The sequence below is a fragment of the Choloepus didactylus genome, chromosome 2 (genome assembly GCF_015220235.1).
Source record: "Choloepus didactylus isolate mChoDid1 chromosome 2, mChoDid1.pri, whole genome shotgun sequence".
NCBI lineage: Eukaryota > Metazoa > Chordata > Mammalia > Pilosa > Megalonychidae > Choloepus > Choloepus didactylus.
In genome coordinates, this window is record NC_051308.1 from 54,966,347 (window position 1) to 54,991,835 (window position 25,489).

Sequence of the window (25,489 nt, forward strand, 5' to 3'; positions counted from 1 at the left end):
CGGGCCCGGCAGGCGCGGGCCCGGCACTCACGTCCTCTTGAAGATGCCCCCGAGGGCGCTGCCCAGCAGGAGGCAGAGCTGCTGCGAGAAGAAGACCCAGGAGATCTGGGACAGCGAGCTGTGAGTCTGGCAGCGCAGGTCCAGCAGCGTGGGCCCCAGGAAGGCGATGCACAGGCCGAAGCTGAAGAAGACGCTCCAGTAGGTGAGCGTGGGCTGCAGGTTGCGGCGGAGCAGACCTGACACGCGGCCGTCGCAACCCATGGCCCCGGCTCCCGGGCTCGCGGCTGCAGGCTCCGAGCGAACGCGGCTGCCCGAGTGCCGCGCCGCCCGTGGGAGGGCCGGCAGGGCTGGGGAGGCCGGCGGCCTGGCGGGAGGAAGGGAGGGGCGGGGAGGGGCGGGGAGGGGCCACCCCGCGAGGGCCCCACCCTCGGGCCCGGGGAGCGGCGGGATCGTGGTGGGCACCGCGTCCGGTGCCGCTCCTTCCGCGTGCGGTGCCGGGCGCGGGCATCCCCCTCCTTCCCAAACACACATGCTCACCCTCCCCCGGCTGCAGGAGACCAACCAGGAGCCGCTCTGTACCCCCACCTCTTCTCCTCTCCAGCCAACCGTCTCACTAGCCTCCTTATAGAACTCCCCAGGGTCAGAGGGCCCTGAGAGCCCATTTTAGAGCTGGGCAAACTGAGGAGCCGAGACGCCCCATATGTACACGGAAAGGTTAGAGGGCGGGATCTTCCAGCGCTTCGCGCAGGCTCTGGAGAGCTGCAAGTCAACGGTCCCCAGATACCAACCTGACCTGGGGTTCAGCGGTGGAGGAAACCCCGAGCCCTCACCCCTTAAACCTAGGGGCTTCGCAGATGGACTTGGAACGTCAGACAGCGCCCCACCTCTGCCTCAGGAATAAAATCTTGTACGTACTACGCACCCCCCACCCCCCGGGGGGGAGTATATGTAACTTTCATCACAGCCCTGAAGAGGTTAAGCACACTGCTCTTGAGACGGAAAACCCTAGAAACTTTTTATCTTCCCCTCAAGCTCCCCTGAAGAGCCTTAGAGTTGATTCTCGCCAGCTCTGATCCCGTCTGCGCTGTGGATGGGTGCAGAAGGAGAAGGATGTAACTGTTCTGTCCAAGACTCCATCTCTCTCCTTCTCCCTAGCTGGTGGGGGGGGTGGGTTGAGGATTCCTGGAGGAATCCTGCCAGGGATTCTGAAATAATCCTCTAGGGTAAAAAAGAGGAGCTCCAGGGAAAATTCCTTTTTTCACTGAAAATCTCTTTTTCACTGAAGAAAGCTGCGGGTGCCAGGTGGGGGGTGCTTGGCCACCAGCCTGGGAGTCCTGTGGGGAGCAGATTTGCTCTCAAACCACACCTAAAGCCCTGGATTTTACTTATGTAAGGGGGCTGAATATTGCATTGGCAGTGGGGAGCTTCACTTGACTTTTGTCTACTTTAAATTTTTATTGTTTACCGTTTTATTCGAAGTATAACTTATGTACAGCAAAACGCACAAAGCTTAACAGCCCAATGAATCTTTACCTGTGTTTACACCTGTGTAACCTCCACCCAGATCAAGCTGTAGAAAGCTCCTCTGCCCCACTGCAGGCACTGTGGGGCGCCCCCCTCTGCCAGGACCACCGTCACTATGGCAGAGGGAGCTGAACCAGTGCGGCGACTTGGCAGGGGCGCACCGTCAGGGAAAAGTATGAAGGAATTTCAGGCGTTTGGGCTGGAGATGCAAAGCCACTGGGGTGAGGGGCAGGGACATTATGTAAGTGAAGGACTGAGGTGTCCAGAGCAATTACACCTGTCCTGTGTGAGTCAGTGGGGCAGGGAGAGCAGTTACAGGCAGGAGCATTTCAGTTCAGTGCAAGACCCAGAGCTGACTGGAGTAGGAAGCGGACCCCTAGGAAATCATAAGTAAGGTCCCCCTTAATAGAGGTGTTGGTTGAGAACAGGCCAAGCATTTATCAGCGATAAGGGGGGTGGGGGATAAGGACCTCAATCAGAGGTTGTTCCCTCCAACTCTGAGATTCTGTGGTTCTGGAATTGTCAGAGTGGCAGCGAGGACTCAATCAAACGCCTGTGGTTAGAATTAGTTTTTTTCCCAGAGGCTAACTTTGGACTTCATTACAATCACAAGCATTGTGCCATCCTGTCCTTATCACTGATGAATAAGTAACTGTCATCACCTACTGACTGACTGAGCCAGAAGGACCGTGGGGCTCCTCTCCTTGAGGCTCACAATCTATTGGGGAATGGAGAAGGTCCCGGGGCCACCGTGAGATGGGACCAGCACCTGTGCGAGAAGTTGGCCACTCTGCCTCCTGCCAAGTTATCCCAGGGACCGCCACTCACCCACCTCCTCAGCCCTTTCGGCCCTGGTCCCTGTGATGGCAGGTGGTAATGATGTCATGGTTCCTGTCACTATTAAACCACCTGGGCAGAGGTGACACTGTAGGGTCCTACTGCTCCAAGTGTGGGCGGTGGCCCAGCAGCAGTCACATCACCAGGGAGCTTGTTAGGAACACAGGATCTCAGGGCTCCACTCCAGACCTACAGAATCAAAATCCGCAGTTTAGTAAGATCCCCAGGTGATTGACAAGTACACGTAAGTCTGAGAAGCTTTGGTAACTTAATCACCTGGACTTTTTAACAAGGTGACAGTCACAGGCGTGACTGGGCAAGGTCCTTGGGTTGAGACAAACAAGTAAAGAAGCAAGTCCAGCCATGGGGCACATTCTGTAATGGGGTGCTTTAAGGGCAGGAGGGGGGAAGTGCCTAATTATGCCTGGAAAGGCTTCATGGAAGAGGTGACTTCTGAGTTGGGTCTGTAAGGATGAGTATGTGAAAAAGTTTTGCTTATTCTGTGCATCCATCTCTTTTCTCTATCTCATCTATTTTCCATCATAACACATTGTCCTCCTCCTCCAGGAACCTTTTGCAGATAAATTCTATCCAACCCCCAAATTCCAGCAAGCCCCTGATCCACTCCAACCCCCCATCCCCACCCCCACCCCACCCCCGCAGTCTTCACAGTGTCAGCTATTATACTCCAATGACTATCTTCCTCCTCCTGCCACCTCCCTCACCCCTGTGGCCACTTAAGCCATGCTTCTTAAGAGCCGAGACTCTATTACCAATATTTCTAACCCACCCCACATGCCCTACGGATCACCTCAGAAATAGCAAGTCCTGGATAAAGAGCTAGCAACTGAATTATTTGTACAATGCTTTTACAGTTATGGCTAGCTTTACATTTACATATCTTATCTCCCAATTGTAACACGTGCCTCAAAGGCAGGGGCTATTTTATCTTTCCCTTGTGCTGTGCATTTGAGCTGGGCACCCTGTGGTCATTCTTCAACTTGAGAGACAAGTAAAACCTTGAATGGTCCCTTAACTGCTCTGACTCCTTATAAATTGGAAGGGAGTTATCCATGCCTATTCTGGAAAGCAATCTGAGAGCCCCGAATATGGAAAGACTATGGCTGGATTGGAAGAAAGGATCTGTGGGAGTGAAGGTCTCTGAAGCTCCTGGAGACTGAAATCCATTTGTTTGCTGTGGAGTGTGGAGTAATTTCTACTCATTTGCCTCAGAGGTCAACTCCTCTGGGAAGCCTTCTCTGACCTTACACCCCTCTTTGGGGATCCCAACCTATCCCAACATTGCGAATTATGTATTGACTGCCTCTCTTCTCTCACTCTAGGGCCCCAAGGCAACGGACCCCGTGGTTTGCTCATCACAGGGTGCCCAGATTTCCTGACCCCTTGATGGGAGCTGTTTGCCCTACACTGTACAGCACTTGTAGCTGGAAAGCTGATAAGAAAGAAATCAACTGCACAGCATAGACCACAGGTGACCTACATCCTGGAAATACACAGAAGTAAACAAGATAATGTAACACACAGTGAAATAAGAGCTAGATACTCTGAACACTATCCTCTTACATGCATCACAGCTGCCCAAATTCCTCCATGTATAAGCCCATATACTCATTTTGTTTTTATTACTGTTTCTATTAGAATTGAAATGTACAAAAGAAAAGGTCTGATTAATGCCAGCCTGGAGGGGAGTCACTGGATCGGGCCTGGTTTCATGCTGACAGGGTCCTTCAGGAGACCACAGGCCTGCCCTTGGTCCCCAGTGTCCTCTGGTCTGTGCTTCCAGTAGAGTGAAGCCTCCAGGCCAAGGTCATTAAGCACATCCTGCAGTTTCTCTGACCATTCTGGGGCATGAAACTAACCCCTCCTCCTTGGATTTTTGTCTTCTCAGCCCCCACACCATCTCTCTGCTGGTCAGAGTGTGGGAGTGGATTGGCAGACTCTGTGTGGGGCTGGCACAGGGCAGGTGGCAGCCAGCTTGGTGCCAAGGGCTACACCCGAAGGCCCAAGCATAAACGTAATCGCAAACACGGCAGAGGTGTGTGTGTGTGTACAGAGAGCCTCCTTGACCAAATATCCGGCTGAACTCTCAGTGAAGGGGGTGGTCCCTGCAGTGCCAAGGGGGATAGGAGTGACAAGAGCAAGTTGACCCAAAAGCGTCTTAGAGTTAGTCCAGTGGCCACACACACACCCAGGAGAGAATGTGGCACAGTACCTGGCATTTAGTTGGTGCTTAATGTGTTACTTAGTGCTTAAAAGTGCTAGTTGATGCTGACTGGCTTTGAGAGTTGGAAGGACTCTCTGAAATTACCTAGTGCAACTTCCCACTCAGAAAAGCAGAATTTCATTTACAAACAGCACTCCTGCAGGTCCACTCAGCCTCAGCATGGCATCTCAGACATCTGGTATGGCCTGTGAGAACATCAGCCTCAAGCTCCTCCTCTCTAAAATGGGGAGAATAAAACCTACCATCTGGTGAGAAAATGTAGACAGAGCATGGCACACCAGGTTCTCAATCTATTCTCATTATCGTTATCATTATTGACAGCAACCCAAACTGCTGTACACACGTGAGGTTTTTATTCAATTGCTGGATGGTTCTAAATTCTAAATCTAAACGTTAGCAAGTTTTCCCCTTTTCTGGAGCCAAAATCTACCTCCCTCTCCAAATTGGTCCTGGCTTTGTACACTTGAGCGGTGGCTCTCCAGGTATGTCCTGGCACCAGCAGGTCAGCGTCTCCCGAGGATTTGTTAGAAATGCAGATTCTACCTCCGCCTCAGACCTGCTGAATCAGACAGTCTGCTGGGGAGTCTCAGGAGTTTCTGATGCAGCTAAGGTTTGAGAATCACTGCTCTAGAGCCACAGAGATAAGGGCAAAGTCTCATTCTTCAGAGAGAGGCTTTCACTGTTTGAAGATGCTCTTTGTGTTTTCCCTAAGTCTCAATGTTCCCAACATCCTCCTCTCCAGTTCTTTAGCTCTTCCTCATTTACCTTGGATTCCACATCTTTTCTCCCTCCCATGTCATCTTCCAGTTGTCTGTGACCTTTTAAAAGGTGGCTCCCAGCCACCTGGGGGGTGGTCTGAGCAGCACACAACCATGGGTTTGCTGCCTCCTCTTCTTTAGAAACTTTGACAACTATTTACCTAGTGCCCACTCTGGGCCAAGCATATGACATACTGGAACAAACTTACCTGTTTATTGAGGTTAAACTTACATTAAGGTGCACACATCTTCGATGAACGGCTTGATGAAATTTTACATGTATTATACACAGTCATGTAACTACCACCCAGATATAGAACCTTAGCACGCTCCCCAGAGGCAGTAGTGCACTCGCTCAGCATTGTCCGTGAGATTGAGCCATGTTGTCATGCATAGCAGTAGTTCATTCTTTTTCATTGCTAAGTAATATTCCATTGAATGGATACCCCGCAATTTGTTTATCCCATTGACTATTAGTGGACATTTAGGCTGTTTGTAGTTAGCTATTATAAGTAAAGCTGTTCTAAACATTCTCATACTTGCCTTTTGGTAGACATAAGCATTTATTTATATTGCATATACTCCCAGAAATGAAATTTCTATGTCACAGGATAGGTGTATGTTTGGCTTTAGTAGATGCTGCCAAACAGTTTTCCAAAGTGGTTATACCAGTGCACACTCCCCCCACAGTTCCGGCTGCCCCTCCTCCTTGCCGACGCTTGGCAATGTCAGTTGTGTTAATTTTCACCATCCTCTTGGCGGTGGAGTAGGTAATATCTTGGGGGCTTTAATTTGCATTTCCTCATGACTAATACTGTTCTGTATCTTATTTGCTTATTGACCATTTGCATGTTCTTTTTTGTGAAATGCCCATTGAAGTCTTCTGCCTACTTTTTAAAATTGTGTTGTCTGTCTTAAAAATTTATTTAGGAGTTCCTAATATATCCTGCATAGGAGTCCTGTGTCAGTTACATGTATCGTAAATGTCTTCTCCTTGTCTGTACATATGTTCCCCTTATCTTCACAATGATCCCTTGCCGTAGACATCATTGTCTCTCTTTCATGGCTAAGGGGACTGAGGCTCAGGAAGGCAGAGTAACTTCCCGACTCACACATCTGGTGAGTAGTGAGGCTGAGTTTAAGCCTAGGTCTCCTGACACCAAAGCCTGGATCCTTGCCATGATGCCTTCTGCCTCACACATTCAGCCCTGAAAACTCTGCAAGAGCTTATAGCTCTTAACGTTTTCCCCATGGAAATCAGTATTGAACCAAGTCTCCCCGTCACATGTACGTGTAGCTGACTTTTTACATCTAAGTACAGGACTTGATACACGTGGAAAAATGGAAAGAACCACAACCTGGGAGCCAGACAGGCCTGGACTTGAGTTCTGTCCCCTCAATATGGCCAACCCAGGGTAGCCACCTGACATCATGAGCCTAATTTTCTTCAACTATAAAATGTCAAATTCTGACACTGTTGTTGCAGGGCTAAATGAGAGGACACACAAAGCCCCTGGTAGAACTTCAACCACTACATCGCTGCTCGTATATGTTTGTTGCCTTCCCGTACCCAGGAGCCTCACTTATTTTTGGTTTGGATTCCTCCTCTCTGCCAACGTGCTTTGGATCCCAACTCAGCCTCCCAGCACTACCTCCAGTAGTTCCTGTGTTTAAGGATGGCATCTAATATTCATGAGGTATGATTACTATGAGTCATCCTAATCATTGAGAAAAATATTAGGCATAACACACCACTTCTCCCATTTCTCCTTTGCCTGATTAACTTTCCCTGCAGGTCCAGGTTAGCTCGTACTTCTGCTGGAAGCTTCCCTCCTGCCCAGAGCTGCCTCAGGTGCCTGTTTTGAGTTCCCTCAGTCTCTTCACCAACCACTGGCCCATGTGATCCACCTGCTGAGCTGTCCATAACCCCTACTGACTTCAGCTCTTTGAGGATAGAGATTGGGTCACACATTAATCTCTCTGTCCCAGGGGCATGGCACAGCACCTGCCTGGCACATGGCATGCATTCAGAAAATATTAGCTGCACAAATATATGTTGAATATAACTTTTAATTTATGGAAAACTCTGAGGCAAGAAATAATCATGGAGGATTTCATAAAGGATATACAGTTCATCTATTTACTCAGTGGTTCTCACACTGCAGTATGTTAGAATCACCTGGAAGTTTAACAAATTCAGAATCTCTAGTGGTGGAGTCCTGCATTGGTATTTCGCAAAAGCTCCCTGGGGCTTTCTAATGGGCAGCCAAGGCTGGAAACCACTGCTCCTGAGAATGTACATTTACCGACCGGGAACTGCCTGCATATCCTGTACCATTTAAAGCCCCTCACTAAAGTGCCTTTGTTGGATGATACTTTGACTTTATGCCTAGTTGAGTGATATAACTATGTGAGTCCTGTGATGGAGTTACTGTGGGGATGTTGGTTCCAATCGGCCTTTTTAATGAAGGCACATGGGAGAAATTTCTTTTGGGCATCAGCACCAGGGAAAGCTGTGATTTTCCTAAGCAACTAGTTCATGTTTATCTTACAGATGCTGGGAATTGTTTAATTAACACTTTCCAAGTTTGTAGTAGCTGCTGGAAAGCTCACAGCCAAAGTTGTGGTCCATCTTTATCAACTATATAGAATTTTATGGAATGTGTGTTGTGTCCTGATTTGGTTCCTCTTTATTTTCCATTATTTTCTCTTCACCTTTTTTTCCCTCATTTTCTCATAATAATGCATTTTTCTTGAGATATGATTCACATACCATAAAATTCACCCTTTTAAAGTATATAATTCCATAGTTCTTAGTATATTCATGAGGTTGTGTTATGCAACAATCACTATTATCTAATTCCAAAGCATTTCCATTACCCCCAGAAAACCCCATGCCCATTAGCAGTCACTCCCCATTACCCACACACCCCTAGTCCCTGGAAACCTCGAATCAACTCACTGTCCTTATGGATTTGCCTATTCTGGACATTTCATATAAATGGACATACAAAATGTGGCCTTTTGTGTCTATTTCTTTCACATAATGTTTTCAGGGTTCATCCATATTATAGCATGTGTCAGAACTTTGTTCCTTTTTATGACCAAATAATATTTCACTTATGGATATACCACATTTTGTTTATCCATTCATCAGTTGATAGACATTTGTGTTGTTTCCATTTTTTGGCTATTATGAATTATGCAGCTTTCAACATTTGTGTATAAGTTTTTGTGTGACTATGTTTCACTTCTCTTGGATATATAGCTAGAAGTGGATTTGCCAGGTCATATGGTTATTCTGTTTTTAACTTTTTGAAGACCTTTCCTCATTAAAAATTTTTTTATCTTGTTGTATTGTATGTAACTCTGTAATCCACTGCAAATCCCTCTTTTTTTTGCAATGAGGCAGAGTATAAATAAATAAATCACAAAGTACTTCCAAGCCATCTGTTTAATAATCTGTTTTAAGAACTTTGCCAGGATTCTATATTGAGCCCTTTGGTCTATAGTTTCCAGAAATAACTTCTGTCTCTTTGTGAGAATCAGAACATTTTCTTTTTTCCAATGTCCTCATTATTTACTTGGGTTGTTTTCAGTCTTACCTGTAATATATTTCATGACTCTGGTGTCTAATTCATCTGAATCTGGCCTCCAGAACTCATCTACAGCCAAAAAAGCTCTCATCAACCTCCTCATCTATCTCATGATGTATGTAATTTTTTTTTTATCAAAGTAATTCATGCCCTAGGTTAAACATAAACTAGAACAGAAGTGCCTGCGGTAAATAGCCCCCTACCTCATCTCACCCCCACCTCTAGTCCTGCTCTCAGAGTCAGCTGCTTCCAGCTCTGCTAGCTCTTTATTCTGGGAGTTACTTCCATATCTGTAAATGATATGCTTATGCTGCTGCTTCTTAATTTCTCAAATTTAAACACGATTGATTTCATCAAAGCAATCCCCCCACCCTACTCAAATGTGGTTATATTGCTATTTTTATTCAATTCCTTTGTGATTATATTTGTTGCTTTAAGTAACATATTTAAGTCTTTATTCCTCGTTCCATCAGCTATTAATAATAGTTTTGACTATTTTGTGGGGTAGGGATATCATCACCCTGCCTGTCCCTTTGACTCTCCTTCTGGAACTTCTGTCATCTGAACATTTACTTTAAATGCTCAATGATGGGAACATTTATATTCTAATTTCCTAACCACAATTAGGTCTTCTGATTCTAAAAGCTGACATCCAATAAATACTATTTACCTTTTGTTACCATGCGAATATTGTTCCTGGCAGTCACACAATGCCATATACTTACATTTCCTTTCTTCTGTTTTTTTTTTCAGAGTTGAATTGTCTGTCTTCTCCTCCTCCTCCTATTTCTTTTCCTTCCCCTTCTTCTCCTCCCCCTACCCCCACTTCTCCTCCTTCTTGTTTATGATTCCCCATATCATTTCCTCAAGTTTGTTCCCAACTTTTCAGCATATCAGGTGTTCTATCTATTAGGTCCCCCTTTCTCCCCCAGGACCTCTCACACCCGGCCCCCTGCCATGCTCTAATTTGGGCTTGTTGCTTTTCTGCTACACAGCGGCCAGCCTGGGCCTTCTTCCTTTCACTGATGCCTTGGGTTGGTCCCACTGTTTTCCAGTTCTTCTCTTCCTTTCTTCCTCTTTTTCTCTATCTTTCTTTTATGTTTATGCTCTCGTTTTGCTGCACCACATTTTTAAGTAGTTTCTTAAAGACGTGTGTGGTAGGTAGATTTTCTGAGTTCCTCATGTCTGAAAGTGTCATTGGTCTGCCCTCACTTGAATGGCAGTTTGGATGGATATGGGATTCTTGGTTAAAAATTTATGTTTTCACAGATCTTTGAAGGCACTGTTTTCGCCTTTGCCAAATGAGAATCCTGAAAGCCAGTCTGATCTTATATTTTTATGGGTAGCCTTTTTTCTCTCTAGGGGAATTTTTATGAGCTTGTCTAAAATTTCATTGAGGTTCCAAAATTTCACAGTGATGGTGCCTAAATGTGGGTGTGTTTGATTCATTTGTTGTGTTGGATTCTTGGTGTCCCCTTTGAATTCGAAAAATCTGTTTTTTTAGCTTTGGGGAATTATTGGTATTTTTTATTTGAGAATTTATGCCCTTCCATTTTCTTTGTACTCTCTTTCTGGATATACTATTATTCAGATATTAGGTTAATTCTCTAATTCTATTACCTTCCAACGTTGTCTATTGACACTTTTACTTCCAAAATCTTTTAAGTTTCTATAGTGCACATTTATTCCCCAACTACTCCTTTTCATAGCCTCCTGTCCTTAATTAGGGATAAAACCCCATCTCAAATCTCTCTGGGGATACCAATTATTTCTTTAAAATTTTCTTCTGTCTTCTGTTTCCCACATCTCTTTCTTATGGAGAGTTTCCTGCCATTTATTTCTCTTTGCCTCTTTCATGCTAGGGGCTCTTTTCAAATGTCTAGTGTTCTTTGTTGATATTTAAGAGTGAGGCCAGGCTGCAGAGCTGGGGGATTTCATTTCCTTTCACTTGGACAGGGGGCCAGCGTCACGTGGGGGGAGGGGAGTATTCTAACTAACAGAATGGAACAAATCCCCGGCTGCCCTGATTGTTACTTGGAAATTCACTGCTGCATATATCAATCACTCTGTTTTCAGCCATGTCGGCGACTCCTGCCCCTCTCCATTTTCCAACCCTGTGGCCTCTTGGAGACCTAAGCCTCCCCGCAGCTCTTCTGGGATAACGCACAACCTTCTCTGCTGCCTCCCACTCTGGGCTCCGGGCCTTCCAGCCGGGGCTTCTCCCTCGGGTCTTCAGTGACCATACCTCTCTCCATTTCCCATCTCGTCTGCTGCTCACCTCCCTTCTGTACTGTTCTAGTTTGCTAATGCTGCCAGAATGCAAAACACCAGAGACAGATTGGCTTTTATAAAAGGGGGTTTATTTGGTTACACAGTTACAGTGTTAAGGCCATAAAGTGTCCAAGGTAACACATCAGCAATCAGGTACCTTCACTGAAGGATGGCCAGTGGTGTCCGGAAAACCTCTGTTAGCTGGGAAGGTACATGGCTGGCGTCTGCTCCAAAGTTCTGGTTTCAAAATGGCTTTCTCCCAGAATGTTCCTCTCTAGGCTGCAGTTCCTCAAAAATGTCACTATTAGTTGCACTCGGGGTATTTGTCCCCTCTTAGCTTCTCCAGAGCAACAGTCTGCTTTCAATGGCCGTCTTCAAAATGTCTCTCATCTGCAGCTCCTGTGCTTTCTTCAAAGTGTCCCTCTTGGCTGTAGCAGCTTGCTCCTTCTGTCTGAGCTTATATAGTGCTCCAGTAATTTAATTCAGACCCACCCTGAATGGGCGGGCCAACACCTCCATGGAAATTATCCAATCAGAGTCATCACCCACAGTTGGATGGGGCGCATCTCCATGGAAACACTCGGAGAATTACAATCTAATTAACACTGATAGGTCTGCCCACACAAGATTACATCAAAGATAATGGCGTTTGGGGGGACATAATACATTCAAACTGGCACATGTACTTACCTTCTTTGCTCTCTTATGTTAGTGGGGTCACAAAAGGAGAGACAACAAATGTGCAGTCAGTAAACCATCTTTCAATGGAAATCTTCGATTTCCTCTTTTTTTTTTTTAACTGGAGAAGTTGTAGGTTTACAGAAAAATCATGCAGAAAATACAGAGTTCCCAGGTACCCCCTTTTATTAGCACTTTGTTCAATTCCTTCTTAATGCATCAATTTTACCTTTTTCAGAATGAAGGCCAATCTCCTTGAAATAGGAGAGTGGAACAAATTAAGAGTTTCATCATCATCATTGATATTTCTACACTTTGAAATAGAGGTTCCTAAAATCCAGGGGACTCCTTCTTTCACTGTTTGGCTGCTCTGTGTCTTCACCTGGGTTCCTCATTTCAGACAGGTCTTCTCTGCCCACCCAGGCACCTGTCAGAGGCCTTCATTCTCTCACATCCAAATGCCAAGGAGTGTCTCTGTCCTGTTAATTCCCAGTCCAGCAGGTGTCTTGAATTCACTCCTCCAGCTCTCGCCTTTGTCCTGTAGTTCTGGACCACAGTTTAGGACAAGCTGTCCCTCCAGCACTCATTGCAGTAGCCTAACTGGCCCTGCCTACCCTCCTCTAACGCCAGCCTCCACATGTTCTAAACTGGGATCTGACTATGTCCCTCATTTACATCAAAAGAGGGAAATTTTAAAGCAATTAGTACCACCTCCCTGGAAGGCTGTTTGGCAATATCCATCAATATTCTAAATGCATCTGCCCTTTGACCCAGCAATTCCACTTCTGGGAATTTACCCTGCATATAGACTTGTACGTGTGCAAAATGACGTTATGTACAAGGTTATTTATTGCAGCACTGTTTATAAAAGCAAAATATTGTAGTTGACCCAAATGCCCATTAGTAGAGACTTGTCAAATAAATTATAGTACATCTGTATAATGGAATATTATGTAGCAAAAAAATAAGAAAACTCTTTATATTGATAGGAAATAATATCTAAGATATATTAAGTAAAAACTGGAGGATGCAGAGTAAATGTTATTAAGCTAACATTTGTGTAAAAAGGGGAGAAAATAATTTTTAAATATCTTCTTGTTTATGCATAAAATATTTGGAAGGTTAGAACAACATCGGTTGAACCCAGGGAGGAAAACTAGATAGCTGGGGGACAGGGGTTTAAGGGACATTTTCCTTATATATGCTTTTATACCTTTTGAATTATGGAACACATGAATGCTTTGTATATTAAAAGATAAATCAAATTAAAACTCCCCCCTTTTGTATATTTAGTTTTTTTAAAAGCACAAATACACTAAATTATTTTAAAATATTTTGTATGCCAATCTATATATACTCTGAATACAGGATATATTCTAATATAACATAATCTTTTAATATGAAATATACATTTTGCTGTGTTGATAGGAGTATGTATTACGTATTGTATCTATAATATACATAATTGTTTAAAGGTTTCTGTTCAGTTTGCTAAAGCTGCCATTATGCAAAATACCAGAAATGGATTGGCTTTTGTAAAGAGGATTTATTAGGTTACAAATTTACCGTTCCAAGGCTATAAAAGTGTCCAAACTAAGGCACCAACAAGAGGATACCTTCACTGAAGGAAGGCTGTCGACATCCAGAACACCTCTGTAGGCTGGGAAGGCACGTGTCTGGCATCTGCTGGTTCTTTGCTCCTGGGTTGCTTTTCAAATGGCTTTCTCTAAAATGTCTCTGGGCTTCTGTCTCTCTTAGCTTCTCTCAGCTCTCTGCTTGGTTCTCCTGTGGCATTTCTCTCTAAGTATCTGGGGGTCCTTTCTTAGCTTCTCCGGGGCAAACTTTGGGCTTTGTGTCTTAGCTTAGTATCTCCAAATGTCCTTCTGTCTGCATCTCCCAGTGTCTCCAAGCATCTGGGCCTGTGTCAGCTCTTAGCTTCTCTCCAAAATGTCTCTTTCAGCTTCTCTGAGTTCCTTCTGCCCTTGATAGCTCTTAAAGGACCCTAGTGAACTAATTAAGACCCACCCAGAATGGGCAGGATAACACCTCCATGGGAATGATCTGATCAAAAGGTCTCACCTGCAGTTGGGTGGGTCACATCTCCATGAAACAAACTAATCAAACATCCTACCCTAATCAAAAGACTAATAAGTCTGCCCTGACAAGATTGCATTAAAACATGGCTTTTGTGGGGGACAGAATAGATTTAAGACAGCACAGTTTCTATATAAAAGAATCTGAAAGTGAAATAGTAAAATGTTAAAATGTTTTCAATGGTTATTTCTGGGTAGTCCACCAATGATGGTTTTAATTTTATTCTTTATCCTTTTTCTGTTTTCTCCTCACCAATTTTTTGATGGTGAACATACATTGTTTCTAAAAATCAGTAAAAAGATATCTTATGCTACCCCAGCCCTCCTCCACTGCCCGCAGGGTGGAGTTCAGTTCTCTTGGATGAGCCTGTCAGGGCCCTGCTGCATTTCCACTCTCCTCTCCTATCCTTTGACCGTTCTCCCTGTCCTCCTGCTGAAATGCTACCCAGTTTTCACAGCCCAGCCCAAATGTCATGCCCGTCCAAATAGAATCAGGGGCTCCTCCTTGGTGCTCAGGTAACCGGCTGTTTTCCTCCGGATGGGATTCCTCACGGCGCAGATCTTGTCTTAGGAGCCCCAGTGCTTCCAGGTGCCGTCCAACGACCACAACGCCCGGGAGCGCTCGCTCGGAGAGTGGCTTCCTCCACCCTCCGCAAGGCGGAAGTGGCCACAGTCCTCACTGAGACTTCATGTTCCTTTCTATTTGTCATAGTTTCTCGATTGTGATCTTGGTGTTCTGCCGGTCATGGCTGCAATCTTTGCTCCCCCACCCCCTCGGTGGGACCCTCTACTTAGCAGCAATCCTAGAGAACTGCATCTTCCCAACCAGTGATGGGTGGGTGGACTCCCAGGTAGGTCTCATTAGAGGGATCGGGGCTCTCCGAAGATGGCTTTTAGCAGATTCATGCAGAAGAACTGAGCTGGTGGACAATCCCACCCCTTACCCATTTCTCAGAGCGCAAAGATTCAGTGATTCACAAACCTGACCCCATCTTGTCTTTCACCCAATCCCTGCCCCCACTTCGCATGGAAGTTGAACCCAAAGGAAATGGAAAGAAAGGAACAGATGTTAAATGTCTACCAGAAAACAACAACAACACAGAAATGTACAATGCAGAAAGTGAACCCTAATGAAAAATATGGGCAACCATTAATAGTAAAATTATAATAATGTTTCATTAATTGTAACGAAGGTATCACACTAAAGCAAAATGTTAATAGGGAAAACTGTGTGTGTGAGAGGAGGTATATGGGAACTTGTAGTTTCTGCATGATTTTTCTATAAACCTACAAATGTTCTTTTTTTTTTTTTTTTTTAAGGGATGTCTAGACAGTGACCACCCTAACATGTTCATGTTGATAAGAGGTGTCAACTTTATAAGAAAAGGGGACACATCTGGTTGATGTAATTGAAGAGGCTATTGCCTCTGGTTTGGGGGACTTAGCTGGCATAGGAGTTCTCTGAAGGATGTATGTTTCTGAAGAATAAACTTAGTGAGTGAAACTTATTATAGAGGCTCAGACAGGGATGTGGGTATTCATTAAGGTTTTGGGGATTTCTGTTGACTTGGGCTTATCATACTGCGGTCATTTGGCATATCCAGGTGAAGCTTACATAGGATAACCTCAGGGACAGCCTCTTGACTCTATTTGAATTCTCTTAGCCACTAAAACCTTATTTTGTTGCCTTTCTTTTCCCCCTTTTGGTCAAAAAGGCATTCTCAATCCCTTGATGCCAGGGTCAGGCTCATTCCCAGAATCTGTATCCCACATTTCCAGGAAGACTCATTCATCTGGCGGGGGAGGGAAGGGCCTGTCCCACATCAGGGGGAGGGTGATGGATTTATTTGTAGAGTTAGGCTTAGAGAGAGAAGGTCCCCATTTGAGCAACAGAAGATGTTCTCTGGAGGTGACTCCTAGGCATAATTATAGGTGGGCTTAGCCTCCTCTTTACAACCATAAGTTTCACCTAAGCAAGCCTCAAGATCAAGGGCTTGACATAAAGTAGGGAGTTCTTAAGTTTACATAGCATATGTTATATCCACGATAATCCATCCATATGTCACATTATCCTCATTTAGTTGTACAATCCTCATCACTCTCCATTTTAAACAATTCTCATGACCCAAAACATCTCATAGCTCTTGGCAGCCCTTAATTATTTCTCCCTAGTATTTGTGTACCTACCTACTAGTATGGTATTCCTATTAATTATAGTCCGTAGTACACAATGTGTAGATTTTTCCCATGTACACTTCTGTTTTCAACTCTCTGTGCTAGTGTTATACCTTAAAGGTATATCATGCAAGCACCTATCTATATTTGTGGTGCTGATCTATGGGAAACATACCTTTAAACAACCGCTTTCATTCCTATTTGCCTTCAGTACAGCTCTGGTACTTATAATCCCATTAACAAACAGTCATCATCCCTATCCATTCACATACCTTTGAATTCACCATCATTAACATATCTGGACATATTAGATTATCTTTCCCCTTCACTAGCATCTGTCTATCAGTAGGTCCCCAATATTCTACATTATAAGACATTGATTTTACATTTTTCAGAGAGTTCATAAAAGTGGTAACATACAATATCTCTCCTTTTGTGTCTGACTTATTTCACTCAGCATTATATCTTCAAGGTTCATCTATGTTGCCATATGTTTCAGGACTTTGTTCCTTCTTACTGCTGCATAGTATTCCATAATATGTATATATCACATTCTGTTTATCCACTCATATGTTAAAAGGACACTTGGATTGTTTCTGTCTCTTGGCAATTGTGAACAATGCTATGAACATTGGTGTGCAAATGTCCATTTGTGTCATTGCTTTCAAATCTTCTGGGTATTTACTGAGAAGTGGAACTGCTGGATTGTAGGGTAATTCAATATCTAGTTTTCTGAGAAACCACCAAACTGTCTTCCACAGCAGCTGTACCATTATACATTCCCACCAGCAGTGAATAAGAGTTCCAGTTTCTCCACATCCTCTCCAGAACTTATTGTTTCCAGTTTGTTTAATGGCAGCCATTCTTACTGGTGTGAGATGGTATCTCATTTTGGTTTTGATTTGCATTTCCCTAGCAGCTGGTGAAGATGAACATTTTTTCATGTGTTTTTTAGCCATTTGTATTTCTTCTTTGGAATAATACCTTTTCATGTCTTTTGCCCATTTTATAATTGGGCTGTTTGAACTATTGTTGTTCAGTTGGAGGATTTCTTTATCTATGCAGGATATTAGTCTCTTATCAGATATATGGTTTCCAAATATTTTCTCCCGTTGAATTGGCTGCCTGTTCACCTTTTTGACTAAGTTTTTTGAGGCACAGAAGCTTTTGATTTTGAGGAGTTCCCATTTATCTGTTTTTTTTCTTTTGTTGTTTGTGCTTTGGGTGTAAAGTCTAAGAAGCTACTTCCTATTACTAGGTCCTGAAAATGTTTCCCTATATTATCTTCTAAGAGTTTTATTGTGTTGTCTCTTATACTGAGGTCTTTGATCCACTTTGAGTTAATTTTTGTATAGGGTGTGAGGTAGGGGCCGCTTTCATTCTTTTGGTTTTGGATGTCCAGTTCTCCCAGCCCCATTTATTGAAGAGACTGTTCTGTCCCAGTTCAGTGGACTTGGGGGCCTTATAAAAAGTCAGCTACAACTGTTCTAATAATAATAAAATGAATTCCTTTCATGTCCATGTATGCTTTCTCTAAGTCCTGGTTTAAGAGATGCTACTAGAGACTGTCCCTTAATCTGACCTCTGTTGCTCTCATCTTTATCCTTATTCCTGAGGAGATTTACCAAGAGGATAAATGCCAGCCCCAAAACTTGGATACCTGGATGCACTTTCAGGACCACCTCTCCATGGTCCATTAATAAGCAATAATGGGCAATACTTAACTGAGCACTATGTGCCTTCTCTGTGTAAAGGAAGTAGATACATTTATCATATCTCTATTTTACACATAGAGGCAAAGGGAGGTGCAGGAACTGGTCAAAGTTGCTCAGCTAGTGAGTCTAGCTAGGATTTGAACCCTCAGGGGTTCCTTTCCTTCCTGGAACTCTCAGGGCATTGGTCTCAGCCATCTACTTACTTCTGATTTACCTGGGGATGATATTTAAAATACAGATTCTTGGAGTTCAGCCCCCAGAGTTTCTGACTATGGAGGCTGAGGTGGTGCCCAGGACTCTGCATTTTTAGCAAATTTCTCCCTTCCCTCCACCCCTCCGCTCCCCCTCCCCCCCCAAACCCCTGAGATAATTCTGAAGCAAGAGGTTCCTGGTGCACCAGCTCTGAGAAGCCCTGCTCTGTATGTGCTTGTCTCAGAGGTGTCTGTCTCAAGCCCTTACCCATAGCAGGGGGCCCATAAGCATCTGAGGAATGAATGAATGAGTGTCCCTTTACCCCTTGTTTGATTGCTCAGTTTCTCTCCTGTGGGTTTAAGATTTGATAAAGGGTGACAGGACTAGGCTGAAGGTTGGATCCTTGGCTTCTGAGACTCCAGGCCGCTTCTCCTGGGTTTCACCAGTGCAGCAAGGTAGGAGGGAGGGGAGAGGGCCACCTCTTGGTTGCCCCTCTGTTGGCCAAGGTCATAAAATGGAGCCCCTAAGGCAGTATGTCTCAGTCTGAGGCTCAACCCCTTCTGGATCACTGGGGTCATTTTGGGGAAAATGCAGATCTTTGTCCCCTTCCCTGATTTATTGAATTAGAATTGGAGAAGGGAAGACAAGGCTAACTGAAAAATCTGCGTTCTCAGCCAGCACCTCAGATGAAGCCTATGCACTCGATTGTTTGAGAAAGTCTATGGTAACATGTGGACTTTGGAGTCTCACAGGCCTGGGTTCAAATCCCAGCTCAGCCACGAACTAGCTGTGGGGTCTGGAACCAATTCCCCACCTCTGGAGGACTCAGTTTCCTCATCTATTAAAAAAAGGGGAACACTATATCTACCTAATGGAATTACTGTGAGTATTAACTCAAACCATGAGATAATTTATTCAAAGCACCTGTCACCTAGTACACCCTCTCAAAACACACACAGGCTAGTGGTAGGGAGAGAAAGAGGCCTAAATAAAGGCCTTCTCTGAGAACTGTGAGAGAGTAAAGAACACAGAGCATTACTCACCCCGTGGCAAACACTGAGCTGCTTCAAAACAATTCTGACTTTCCATTTCCTCTGGGGTGAGCTCAATGAAGCTTTTAAAAATGACTAGTTCCTTTCACATCCTCAGGTGTGAGCCGCCCCACGTTGGAGTCATGTGTGCTTGTAAACAAAATATAACAGTTTTGGCTTGACAGCCCCCAACCAGGCCCTCCATTCCCCCCTCCCCCATTTCCTTTCCACTTCACATTCCCAAACCCTCACACTGCACAGCCGTGCCAGTCTGACAGGTCCCTTTTGCAAATGTCAGGTCCACAAAAGTCCCTGGGACCTTTGGCCTCGCAGCTGGCTACCAGGGAGCAGGGAGTCTCCGGGTCCTTCCTTCTCTGCTCCTCCAGTCTGGCTGATCCAAAGAAATTTCTAAGCTTTTGAGAAGCTTCAGCCATCATAACTGGTCAGTTCCCTCCGGAAACGCTCCCCGGCTTGCTGAAAGCCTGCCAGGAGACTGGGAGACTTCCAGCTCTCAGCCCACACAATGGGCACGGGCAAAACAATGCCGAGTGGAAAAAACATCCCCGCCCGCCAGCCATCCACAGGCTGACATCCTCCTGGGACTCCCACCCCCACCCCCACCCCCAGGGCTCCCAGAGGCTGGGTGGGTGGAGGGAGGGTGTGTTGGGATGATCCAGGGGATGGGAGGTGGGGGGGCTGTGGAAGCAGGGCAGGGGGGCAGGAGGGAGTGAGAGCACAATCAAATTTCCCCTGCTTGGCTGGATGCTGAACCAGCTGGGTGAGTCAGATTAGAAGTCAAATCTGCTTATTCTGGCTCCCCTGCCCAGCCCGGGGCCACTGCTCACAACCCTGACTCTGGACCGGATTAAAACCTGACCTGGCAAAGAAAGCAGTTAGGAGTCAGTGACCTACAGAGCACAAGTGGTGAGGCAGGTAGACCTACCTGGTGTGAGGCCTTGCCTTGCCACTTAACAAACCATGTATGAGGCGTTAAACCCTTCTTGGCCCTCAGTTTCCACATCCGTCAAATAGGGTAGTTGAGCACACCCTGCCTTCTTTACAGGATGTTTTCAAAGCAGAAACAATCTACATGAAAGCACCTCAACAGCTATAAAGCTCTACGGAATTACTTGGTCACCAACTGGTGTACGTACCTGAACAAAGCCCTTGGAAGGTGTGGGGAGGGACAGGCCTGGGGAAGTCACAGTAGAGAATCAGAAATCTGGCCCAGACAGTTTGCAACCTAAACCTAAGAAAGACTTACACTTTGAAAACCTGGATCAGCCAGTGCAGACGAAGGGTAATTAGAATTTCTAGATGGTCTGGGTTAAGATACGTTTGGTGGCGGGAGTGGGGCGCTGGAGGGCGGTTTGGAGGTCTTACCTAGAAGTCACATTTCCATGGTAAAACTCTTTGTTTTTACTTGGGTTGTGTCTATTTGGATGGTTTTTCAGGTGATAGACATAATGAGGGGGCTAAAGTACTGGTGCCAAGAGAGCTGAGCACAAAAGGGAGTGATATGTTCATGGCGTTGACCAAGGAAGGCTTCCTGGAGGAGGGGAGTTCGAGGCATGTTTAGAAGGGGAGAGGGAAATGGCTCATACAAAACACTAAAGTGGGAACAGACAGGTCGATGTAAAATTCCGGAGCTGGAAGGACATGCTGAGGACACGTAGGGCTCCCCTTCATTACAGGGACGGGAGTGCTGAGCCCCAACAAGGGGGAGGGACTTGCCCAAGATCACACAGTGTGTGGGGGTGGGGCGGGGGTCCAGGCACAGGGGATAGTGACTCCAAAGATACAGAGGCTTGAGGGAGGAGGGACCTTAGGGAAAAGGTGGGTACAGGAGCTCGGGTGTGCAGTGGGTGGTTGGACACAGGGTTGGGGAGAGAGGAGGGTCAGGGCTGGAGAACAAAGGCTTGGACACCTTGCCGGGGAGTGGGTACAGTCTCATACAGGTGCAGGGGGTGGGTAACCAAAGGGATGCCCTGAAACCTCTCCTGGATCCCCTCCACAGCCGGGGTAAAATTTTTTTTTGTCTCCTGGGTGAGGTGGGAGGTGGGAGGGACAGTTCTCAAGCTTTGAGAGCAAAGCTTGGAAACACCTAGCAATGAGAATGGCTTTATTGTGTGACTTTAAATGGACACACATCCAAAGGGTCTGAGCTCAAAGTAACAGGGACAACCTGGGAGTGCTCACAGCTGCTGGGAAGGGAAGGGAAGGAACGGGATGAATGGGTTCCAGCAGGTTTCTGATGTATCAGATGTTTCATTCATATATTAATTCATTGGCATTTTCATTCATAACTATGAACTGAGCCTGAAAGGGTGGAAGTCCTACTCGGTTTATGGGGCTTGCGAAACAAGCAGGTACCGAAGAGGCTGAGAAAGGGGAGGGGAAGGAGGTGGAAACAAGTGTGTCTCCTGGGCAGGCTGCTTATACCCCCTGGGATTGTCCTTAGAGCATCTGTGAAATGCAGATAACAGAACCTACTTTGCAGCCCTGATTGTTATTGTTTCTGCAATCGGCTTCTCTCTCCCTGGCCAGATTGTGAGGTCCTTGAGGATTGAGCCCTCTTTGCTTGTTTGTGAATCTCCAGTGTTTCACAGACTGATTTGGGCCAAGAAAATTTTTGATAAAATGTCTGTTAATTTAAAAAAAAAAATTTTTTTTTTGTTTAGATAATGTTTGCTAGGTTCTTAGTACTTTGCCTAACACATAGTAAGTGCTCAATACCTGTTAGGATAAGGGACATCAAAATACTCAAATTCTGGTAGCAGTTTGGGAGAATGGACAGAGGGGTTTTATTCACTCTGGCCCTTCCCTCTACTTCCCATGAGAAACCTTTGGCCTCTGATCAGGGCACTCACTGTGACACAGAGGGAATGGGTGGGACAGATGACATAACAAAAGCTCACTGTTACGTAGTGCTTTCTGTGTGCCTAGTAAACCCTGAGTGCTTTCTGTGTATTGATTTCTTTAATCCTCACCCTAATCCTACAATAGAAATACTATGATTACCCCATTTTACAGATGGGGAAACCGAGGCACTGAGATGTCCTGTTGTTTGGCTAAGGACACACAACTAGGAAGTAGCAGAGCCGGGATTCAGGCCAGAGCTCTGCCCTGGATCGCCACAGTGAACCACCTGTACTGCTTGTTAATCCCAACCTTCCCCTTCCTCTTGGGCTGTGAAGCGGGGCAGTCAGTGCCACCGAGTGGAGCTGTTGGCCCGGGATGTAGAACCACAGGGTGGCTGAGGACAACCCGGCAAGGTATCTGCCCAAGACAGGAAACAGGACTGGTCCCCAAGCCCTGGCCCCTTCCCCTCTGCCCCGAGACGGCCACCCCACCCTCCTCAGCTCCTTTTTAGTTCGTTCCCACACCCCAGAAGCAGTCCTAGGTCTGGAAAGGCTGAGGCAGTCTGGCCTCAAAGCAAGTGGCCTGTCTGGGAGGATTCCATAGGAATCCTGGAACCCAGGAAAAGGGTGTCTGCGAGCCCAGAACCCTGGTTTGCCACATTTCTCTCGGCCTCTCTGAGGAACGTGTCTCTCCTGAGGGCTATACCTCACTGGGCACGTGATTGGCAAAGGGAGAGACCCAACGCATAGGGTCAGATCAGGCGCAGATCTGGCCTACCTCAAGACAGCCCCTTCCTCTGGAACCTGGTAAGGCTCACCAGATGCATGGGTGCCCCTGGAATTCCCAATGCTTGGTCTCCCAGCCTCTGCTTAAATGTACAGGAGGCAACCACTCCACTTTGAGAGTGACACCTGTCACCCCAGGCCTTTTACTGTAAGCTCTCTTTCTAGGTTCACTTCCCCAGCTATACATAAAGTCCTTCGGAGACAAAACTCTGGGCTGAGGTCATCCTTTTAAAGTCTTGCAAAATCTTTTAGATTGAACGCACTTAATACCTTCCTGCTGACTGAGATCTTATCGAGGGTGAAGAATGAGATCTCTAACCTTAGCTCAGGTCATTCCAGGGCTTGGACCCCTGGAGGAGGGAGGGAGCTGGGAATTCCTGCCAGTGGGGAAGGGCGTGGGCACGCGGACTGCTGTCAGTGCCCCCACTCTCTTTCGGGCTCCTTAAAGCATTCTCTCATGGATCTGCAAAGCCTTGTCACTATCTCCATTTTACAGAGAAGGCAACTGAGGCACAGAGAGATTAAGTGACATGCCCAAGGTGACACAGCCTGCAGCAGTAGGAAGCAGAAGGAAAAGGCACCTTCTCCCCGGGGACAAGGGACCTAGTCAGCCCTTCCCCCAGGGAAAACAAGGTGGCTTAAAAAGTTTTGCTGTGCTGAAAGAAAAAAAACTTGTTAATTTTTTAAAGATTGACTGATGACTACCTCCTCTCCCCACAGGTAGCTGGGACCTCACGAGAAGAAGCAGAGACCCCATCCTATCCGACTCTGAGACTGAGTCCCGGGAACAGCGTCTAGGTCAGGGTCTGTATCCGTGAGCAGAGCCTGGCACACGGTGAGCGACCCTCTGTGGGAAGTGCATGAGGGAGCGGGGAGTTCCGGAGGGCACCGGAGGATGCGGAACCAGGCCAGAAGCTTCTAAGGGCCATTCCAGAGACGTGGTGGTTTGGAGCTGTACGTACCCCCAGAAGAACATGTTCTTAAATCTAATCCATTCCTGTGAGTATGAACCATTGTAAGTACGACCTTAACCTTCAGTTGACACAGCCCGGTCCAATCAAAATGGGTTCTTAATTCTATTACAAGAGTCTTTTATAAGCAGAATGAAATTCAGACAGTGAAAGAGAAAGCCACAGAAGGAGCAGCCAGAAGCTGAACTTCAATGGAACCCAGAAGAGAAGGGAAAGACGGGAAGAGGCTGCCATGTGCCTTGCTTGTGATGGAGGAGCCAAGGGCCAAGGATCGCCAGCAGCCAGCCCCAGAACACCCCAGTCTTCAGGGAGAAAGCATTGCCTTGATGACACCTCCACTTGGACTTCTTCTGGCCTCAAAACTGCGCGCTAATACATTCCCATTGTTTAAGCCCACCCATTGCATGGTACTGAGCAGCCCAGGGAACTAAAACAAGAAAGGAGTCAGGTGGTGACAGCATCCAGGAGGGCAGAGTGAGTGTACTGCCACGCTCTGGCCAGGTGCCCCACAGCCCACACAGCTGCTGCCCCCACAACCCCACGCTGTGTGTTGACATCACTAGGAAATGGATGAAGGCGCAGCTGGAAGGGTGGCTATCAAGAGGGACTTCTTGGGGATGTGAGGCCCTGGGGTGGTGAGTGAGGAGAGGCTGCAAAATCTTCCTCTGGGACTAGGCCAGGCCAGATCATTTGTCTCTGGGGTTTAGGTGTTCCCCAGGCCACCCACCAACTAGTACTGAGGGCCCCATAGGGAAGAGGATGAGGGAGAGAGAGAGGTGGAAAGAGAGAGGGAAGGCAGGAGGGGGGGAGAGGGAGAGAGAGGAGGACGGGATGGCAAGAAGGGCAGCAAGTGGCCAAGTGGGAAACAAGTGACATCAGAGCTGCCCTCTGCCCGCTCCGTCCCGTCTGGAGAGTTGGGTGCACCCCTGTCGGGAGCTGGATTGGGAAAGCCAGGCCCTGGCCAGTCGGAAGCAACGCTGGCTGCGGTGCTGAGCAGGCCCTGGCCCCCCCTCCAGTGCCCAGCAGTGCCCCTTTAGTTGGTAGATCTCGGGGAGGTTCAGAAGGTCCAGAGGACGGGCTGGGGTGATGACAGGGGATACTTGTTGGGGAGGGGATGGTGGTTTTTCCCTGCCCTCTGGCGCCTACTGGAGGACACCTTACTTATCCACCCCTTACTTCCAGTATGGCCGTGGGAGACTTCAGCCCTGCTTGTAGGTGATTGGAGGGGAGAGTGTTGCCCCACTCCCCAGGAACCCTCCTATGCCAGCTGCCCACACCTACCTGGGAGCCAGGGTGGTGTAGCAACGAGCACAGCACTGCGCAGGTCAGCAGACCTGGGTTCAAATTCTGACAATCCCCCTTCCTCTCTGAGTGGCCAGGCCAGTTACTTGACCTCGGAGCCTCTGCTGCCTCACCTGGACAGTGGGAAGACAATCCCCTCTTCACAGGCAGGTAGCCTGGACGTGCACGAGCGGAGGCACTTCCCTCCCCCTTTCCCACTGCGCCTGCTCTGCAGCTCCTGCCCCAAGGGGGGTCCTTCCCCTCCTCCTCCCCCCAGCATCCTCCTCTCAGCACTGACATCCTGGGCTTGCTTCTGTGAGCCTTTCAAAACAGAGATCAGTGGCTTCCATCTCAAAATAAAATCTGCAGCCCTTACCATAGCCCCCAAAGCCCGTGTCTGCACATTAGGGTCATCTGGGGAGCTTTCAAAACTACTGATGCCCGAACCACTGCAGAAAATCTGGTTTCATAGGTC

The 25,489-nt window shown here is 46.6% G+C and overlaps 1 protein-coding gene and 1 long non-coding RNA gene across 4 annotated transcripts in view; one reads left to right on the forward strand and one right to left on the reverse strand.

The window, feature by feature from the left end:
• The window catches only part of MFSD4A (major facilitator superfamily domain containing 4A), a 34,934-nt gene extending 34,470 nt beyond the window's left edge, over positions 1–464 (reverse strand). The window contains exon 1 of the mRNA XM_037824903.1: positions 32–464. Coding sequence (XP_037680831.1) covers positions 32–261 — 230 coding nt within the window. The 5' untranslated portion in view covers positions 262–464. The remainder of the gene's footprint in view (positions 1–31) is intronic.
• Positions 1–23,965, forward strand: LOC119526082. 3 transcript variants are annotated; one of them, XR_005215105.1, is made up of 5 exons: positions 1–202; positions 554–907; positions 3,705–3,853; positions 6,851–7,061; positions 23,483–23,965. It is a non-coding gene; the product is annotated as an uncharacterized LOC119526082 (long non-coding RNA). The 3 variants fall into 3 exon arrangements; XR_005215106.1 differs by lacking the exon at positions 23,483–23,965 and adding an exon at positions 7,160–7,988; XR_005215107.1 differs by lacking the exon at positions 23,483–23,965 and having other exon boundaries at positions 6,939–7,988.
• The last annotated feature ends 1,524 nt before the right edge of the window (positions 23,966–25,489 follow it).